We start from the raw sequence: 7,601 nt of genomic DNA on the forward strand, positions 1-7,601 counted from the left end.
TATTTCAGGTGTATAAGGTTTGAAAGATTGTGTTAACCTGCGGGGTAACGTTCATTTTTTAGATTATACCAATACGAATGAAATTGCTTCTAAGATCATAATACAGTAAATCATCCTATTCTCTTGATTATTTTATTATTATTATTATTATATGTTAATCAATGCTAACGCTTTTGTTTTGCAACAATCTTATTTTCTAAGAGTGATGATTTCAATGTAGTGTATGTTCATAATTTTTTAGCTTATTAACAATACACACACATATTGTAGAAGCAGTTGTTCGAACTCCATACTTCTAAGAAGAACAATATTTTCTTTTACTACCGAGACAACTCAATGAGTTCTTTTTTATCGTATATTCAAATCATATTTATCAATATTTAAATTTAACTTAAGGATAATATAACTATATTCGAATTATATTTATCAAACTCAAAGTAATATGTATATATAAATATTTCGTTTAAACCTCAAACGAGATATTATATTTTAGGATAAATTACGCATTTATTACCTAAAATATTAGTTTTGGTCCATTTTAGTATCTATTTTTTTTTCAAAGTCATACCTAAAGTATAGTTTTTTTTTTCATTTTAGTAACCCGCCAGTAGAAACTTTAGTTTTTGTTTCATTTTAGTAACATGCCATTAGAAACTTTAGTTTTTGTTTCATTTTAGCAACCCGTTCAAAATTTAACGTTAAGTTTGGGGGAAAATTGCAAGTTTAGGTACTAAAACAAACCAAACTGATAGTTTAGGTACTAAACGCTTTAAATTTTTAACGGTAGGATACTAAAATGAAATGAAAGCTAAACGTTAGGTATAGTTTTGAAAAAATTGAAAGTTCAACTACTAAAACAAACCAAAACCAATAGTTTATGTATTAAATGCACAATTTACCCTTTTTATTATTAAAAAAATCTACAAATATAGTGAATTTAGATTAACAAGATAGATTAGATTAGGGCCCGTGGGACTTAGAGTTTGGGTCAGGGGCTAAACCAAAAAAATTAATTAATTATAAAAAACAATAAAACAGACTGCATCTTTTTAATAGGTAAACTACCCAAATGATCACTTAATTATATGATTTATGTCGATATGAGTATCATATTTTTAATTTTAATAATATGATCACGTAATTATTTAAGTGATATCAGTATAGCCACATACAATTACAAAACAAACTGCATAACTGATGTGTTGTTATTGAATGAGGGCGAGTCAGAAGTCCACATCAGCTACGATGCTTGTTTTGTAATGACAATATACTATATTGAAATCACTTAAGTGGTTATGTGATCATATTGTAAAAATTGAAAGTATAGTGGTTATATCAATGCTACCACCATAATTAAATGGCCATTTAAGTAATTTACCCATGATTAAACGTAAGAAGGTGCACTATAGTAAATAGTTGTGACTATGAGAAAATAGTGATTTAAAAGTTTTACTGAGAAATTAAGAATTTTAAATTTTTAAATAATTAATTAAAAACTTAATCATATGTGTTCAGTAATGATTGAATTATAAATTTCTTTAATGAATATTGGTAATTTAAATTAAAATAATAATAAAATAAAACGTTGAATACTTAAATAATAAAAAATATAATTTACACACTTTTTCCGATTAATTATTGATAGAAAAAGGGTAAACTACGTATTTGATACTTAAACTACCAGTTTTGATCTATTTTAATACCTAAACTTTTTTTTTTTTTCAAAATCATACCTAACATTTAATTTTTGTTTTATTTTAGTATCTGTCACTAAAAACCTAAAGGGGGCATAGCTCCGGCGGACGAACAATCAATTCAAACTGTGGACCATGAAATAATGATGAGTCGACCAACATAGTCAATTTCAGGCCATTGGACGGTTGACGTCGGAGATCGAATGATGAATAAGTCGAATAGTTGATCATCGATTTGGAGAGATTGACGCATTTATCGATGACACATAAGCCAAAATCACATTTAGGGGATCGGGCTAAAAAGTTTGGGATTCATCGGCCAACGGATGCGACGGTCGACGACCAATAAAAGTTTAGGTACTAAAATGAACCAATATTGGTAATTTAGATACTAAATGTGTAGTTTACCCAAAATTATGATTTATACACTTTTTTCGATTAATATTTGATATGAAAAAAGGTAACCTACACATTTAATACCTAAACCATCATTTTTATCTGTTTTAGTACCTAAACTTTCATTTTTTTAAAATCATATCTAATATTTAGTTTTTGTTTCATTTTAATACTTAAACTATCAATTTTGGTTTGTTTTAGTACCTATACTTTCAAAAAAATCAAAATTTAATATTAAAATTTGAACAAGGGTACTAAAATGAAACAAAAACTAAACTTTTAGGTATGATTTTAAAAAATTAAAAGTTTAGGTACTAAAATGAATCAAAACTGATAGTTTATAAACTAACCACATAATTTACCCTGCCTGGATTGAACTATCCCTAAAACGGAGCAAATAAGCAGACGTGAAGAAGTCTTAATTTCCGCATCGATCAAAACCAAAGGAAAAAAGAAAAGAAAAATTAAAATCAGATAGACATATTGAAAGTTTTGAAGATAACCCAAAAACTCGACGCGCTTATCAACGGAGTTTCAAACACGAACCAACCATCAGATCCACTAATTCCGCGAATATTCCAAAGGCGCTTTAAAAAAGGCGCGTGAACAGCCCTCGCTCCTCCCTTGAATGTTTGTTTGTTTGTTTTTTTCCCCTCCCGTAATCGGCTGGGATCCAGAACCACCTCTCTTATCGTGAAGAGCCAATGAGCATCTCTGATAACTCCATAAATCAACCATGTCTTCCTTCGTGTTCATCGCCAACTCGACTCGGATCACGAATCGCTTCACTCGTTTTGGCGCTTTCTCATCTGTGGAGATAATCCCCCGCGTCTTGACTCAGTAACTCGGTGAGTCCGTTACTCCTCCGTATTTCCTCTTTTTTTTTTTCTCGTTTTAGATCTGTTTATTCTCTGTTGGATTTTTATTTTTTTGTCTGTTTTCAAGAATTGAAAGATGGACCCGATGGATATTGTAGGGAAGTCGAAGGAGGACGCTTCGCTTCCCAAAGGTAATTTAGTTTCTTCTCTCCTCTGTTTTCTCGTCCTAATTTCTGTTTCATTTATATTAGTTAATCGGTGAATTTTGATGATATTTCATTTCTTTTCCCCTAAATTTTTCCTCTTCATTATTTCGATTCTCTTATTGTGTGCTAAATTTATGAATTTTAAGTCTTAAATTTGCTGGGGTTTTTTATAGCTTCTATCAAAATTAGCTAAGAAAGGTAAATCATAGCAGTTTCCAGTTTCGTTGCTTAATTCAGGTCTTGGATTGTCTATGTCAACTCATGCTTTGAGTTATTAGTGAATGAGTTACCCTTAAAAAATATTTAGGTTTTTATCCAAAGTATCAATCAAATTCAATAATTCAAGAAAGGTGCATCTTTCATGATGTGAAGGATAATTTTGCTTTTAAACTTAGTATTGTTTTATGCTAGCTTTTTACTGTGAGAACTTTTAAATCATGGGAGGAGTTGTCTATCTGAATGTTTTGTCTATCAAAGGCATTGACTGCATTCCAGTTGGTTGGTTGTTCTATTTACAGTCCTAAAGAGATTTCTTTTCTAGAGCTTCTGTAGGGGAACATTATGCTGGTTGGGGAATGTGACGACTTTGAGGATCAACAGTTGAGTATATCTAGAAAGGAATTGGTTTCACTACTAGTCAGGGCTTTGGGAAACAGTGCGAGTATGTGGAAAATTGAACTGAGACTGGCAGATTTTTTTTCCCCTGGTGAACTTGTGTTGCATAGTGAAATGGGGTTTATGAGCTAATAACAAGGCTGTAATGCTCGAAACAGTTTACATATTTGCTTTTGGTGCAAATGTTATAAAAAGGGAATCGGGTTGCTTTCCCTTGTGTGCTTGCAAATTATATTAATCCCATAACTTGTCCGCCCATGGCTTTCCCTGGGACCTGCGGTTTGGTTTAGATTTGTTTCTTTGCTTTATGATACCAATTATTTATAAATCTTTGCTTTTTGCAGCAACTATGACCAAAATTATAAAGGAAATGTTACCACCGGATGTACGTGTTGCAAGAGATACTCAAGATCTTTTGATTGAGTGTTGTGTAGGTAAGATGATAAGTGTAATTTTTGTCTCTTTTTAACCAGTACCAATTTAAGGTCTCTGTGGCCTCTATGTATTCTTTTAATTGTCAACACATCGATTTTTTTTCAAAATTTTCTCCACTGCTGAGTGTTGACTTTTCTGATAATGATCACTTAACCATTATACTTTTTGTTTTGGCCAATTTCATAACATTTTCTTTTTCAAAGTAGCGGGCCAGAGGAATATGGTATCTATTATTTTAGATTTATAAGGTAGTTCTGAAACTGTTTTGAGATTCATATTATCGATCATTTTATATGTTTATAATCCCACTATTTGTTTCATTGAAGATTTTGGTGGAATATTTTTTCATGTTAGGATGTTTGGCTAGTATATCACCAGCTATATTCATTTGTCATTTTTTTTCGTCAGTGGAATTTTATTGTCTAACCATAAATCCATAATAAATGATGGCATTACTTCTTGTTTCTTGTAACTAACGAAAGCTGCAACCCTCTTGCAGAGTTTATTAATCTTGTTTCATCAGAGTCCAATGAAGTTTGTAACAGAGAAGATAGACGAACAATAGCACCTGAGCATGTAATAAAGGCTTTAGAGGTTACTCTCTCCTCAACGTAATTTCACATTTAAATTAAGTCCATTTTGTGTGTTATTTTTCAACCTTAATAAAGCAATGCCTTCAATAGGACCTTTACATATGCTGTTACTATGCAGCAGTGTCTTTATCTTGTGGGCACTTATTCTGCCTCCAATCCTTGGTAATATTGATGGAATTTTATTACTTTTTTAACAAGTCTAGCACCATCTTCATCAAATCCATTTATCAAGTAGTCTCTGTGAAGGAAATTGTTGTTTCATATCAAGATATGGCTTTACTTTCCCTCTCTTTTTCCTCAACACTTGTGAAGTAGGAGGGGCAATTTCATTTACTAACAGTGATCTGGTTACGATTCTGCACTCTACTTGCTGACGTCCTTGATCGTACCATGTTTTAGCCTACATATAAATATACTTGTTCTTATGACTCACGTATGCATGTGATTTGCCAGGTTCTTGGGTTTGGAGAGTACAATGAAGAGGTATATGCTGCATATGAGCAACACAAGATTGAGACGATGGTATATTTTTGTCTTCTTGCTAATTAGCATTTAGCTTTCCGCAATTTAAACTTTTTGGAGGTAGAAATTAGAATCATAGTTTCTTAAAATTGAGATTGCCAGAAAGCTTGTTTTACCTCCGTCTTCACAAAATCATGTTAAGATTGGCATATCATTTTTCCCAATTCCCAATCATGAAGCTGGAAATCCTTTGCTACTTTTGTCTGCTAGAGCTATTTTCCTTCAAAAATAATACAATACAATACAATACTGCATTTTTTTTCGAATTTGATTCCGTAACGAAAGCACATCCCATCATTATTCACTGAAGGTATTCTTGAAATGCATTTCAGCAAGACTCTTTGAAAGGTGGGAAATGGAGCAATGGGGCAGAGATGACCGAGGAAGAAGCAGCAGCTGAGCAGCAAAGAATGTTTGCGGAGGCACGTGCGAGAATGAACGGTGGTGCCGTTGCCCCAAAGCAACCAGATCCCGACCCAAGTGTAGAGAGCTAACTGATTAGGACTTCCTGTACCGTAGGCAAGCATCCTTGACTCTTCTATTAGCGCTTCTAAGTTTTAATCTCATATATTATGTACAAAAAAGAAAAGCTATCGGTTAGTGTACTGATCACTGTGGATATTTGTATTTTTTTTAATCTATGGATGCTGTCTATAATTATTTAGTTAGTGAGAGTTTGTTCATTTCCACCGGTGGCAGTGTCAAAACCTTGATATGTAATTGTTTCAGTCATATGGTATTTTAGTTGGTAGATCTTACTGCAGTAAGACACTGCCATAGATGACTGTTTGACTTGAAATGTCTGCATCCATATAAGATTCTGTGTGTGTCGGTTTTGAACATGTATTCGATGCGATTGTTTACTCAACACTTCAACTATTGTACGTTAGGTATTTTATTGAATACAAGATTGATGAAGATTTGTACATTATGTATGTGAATCTATACTTAATTCGAGGTTTAGCTTCTGTATCAACAATGGAGCAGCGGCTATGGCGACTGATTGTCAAATGGTGTAGTTGCCCCTGGAGATCTGCTAGTTAACGCGAGATTAACGTCATCTCTCTATCGTAGCGGTCAACTTTATTTTTCATTTGTGAAAGGGGCAAATTGATTCCCCCCCCCCCCAGTACGAGGGTCACATTGGATGTAAAATGAGTTCAGGGTTCACATTGATTTTTCCCCAAAAGTTTTGAGGGCCTTAAATATCATTAAATCAAAATTAAATTAGACTAAATAGCAATAAAGGAAAACTATGGACAACTTGTGACGTAGTTTATTCTATTTTTATGAAAAAGCAAGCAACATAAATGTATAAAATTTGAAATAATTTGATTTTTTATAAGTTCAAAATCTAATTTTATAAATAATCAATTATATATATTTCGTCTCCGGAGTACGGCAACATCCTTCGAAAAGCGGCGATCTATTTGTATGACTTATAATAGACTCACACGACCTACTAGTGTCAAATCCACTATGACTTGATCATATCCATTTAGTCTGTTAGCCTACGACTACGAGTATTCATGATGATCTTACGACCGAGACACGCAATAAGGATAACTATAAAATGTATTGAACAAGACCAAAAGATGTGATCCAAATGAAACCACCACACCCTTATTTGTCTACTCTCTCCACTTTCTATAGAGAGAAAACACATTGACACTAGGCCTATAAATGAATTGAACATTCAGCGAACCGTTCATGAACCGTGCGGCGGGAAGTTCGTTTATGTGCGTTTATTTATTAAATGAATGAACATGAACAAGATTTTGTGTTCGTTTAATTAAATGAACGAACATGAACATAGGTCTTGTTCGTTCATTTACGTTCGTGAACGTTCGGTTATGTTCGTTTGGTTATGCTTGTTTATGTTCATTCATTTATGTTTAACCCAATCTTCTTAAATCAATTTTGGTGACCAATTTGTAAGTATCTTAAAAATATTAATTAATCTGATATTCTGATAACAAACTCCATAATTAACCCAATTTTATTTGGAGATTAAATCCAATATGTTAACCCGTGAGGCACCTGCACCTATATTCATTTCCCCCTTTTTTCCCAAACCCTAGTGTTCACTGTAGAGTGGAGATGATCGCTGAAAGCTTCAAAACAAGTTCTAATCAGCTCTTACGCTATTTATCACTGTAGATTTGGTTGATTTGCATTGTCGACTATTTTTCACGAAAGAACAATGGAAGGTAGGGTCTCCAACGTTTATGTTCGTGTTCATTTATGTTCATGTTCGTTTATGTTCGTGTTCGTTTATGTTCGTTTATTTATTAAATGAACGAACATAAACAAGTTATATTC

General features: G+C 32.9%; 1 protein-coding gene across 1 annotated transcript; it reads left to right on the plus strand.

The window, feature by feature from the left end:
• The first annotated feature begins 2,551 nt into the window (after window positions 1-2,551).
• Window positions 2,552-5,966, plus strand: LOC120209653 (protein Dr1 homolog). The gene is made up of 6 exons (XM_039208599.1): window positions 2,552-2,938; window positions 3,036-3,099; window positions 4,074-4,163; window positions 4,664-4,758; window positions 5,211-5,279; window positions 5,612-5,966. The coding sequence occupies exons 2-6, from the start codon at window positions 3,045-3,047 to the stop codon at window positions 5,771-5,773; spliced, it is 471 nt and encodes a 156-aa protein (XP_039064530.1). The 5' UTR covers window positions 2,552-2,938; window positions 3,036-3,044; the 3' UTR covers window positions 5,774-5,966.
• Window positions 5,967-7,601: the final 1,635 nt, after the last annotated feature.

This window comes from Hibiscus syriacus, unplaced genomic scaffold (assembly GCF_006381635.1).
Source record: "Hibiscus syriacus cultivar Baekdansim isolate YM2019G1 unplaced genomic scaffold, ASM638163v2 tig00019423_pilon, whole genome shotgun sequence".
NCBI classification, from domain to species: domain Eukaryota; kingdom Viridiplantae; phylum Streptophyta; class Magnoliopsida; order Malvales; family Malvaceae; genus Hibiscus; species Hibiscus syriacus.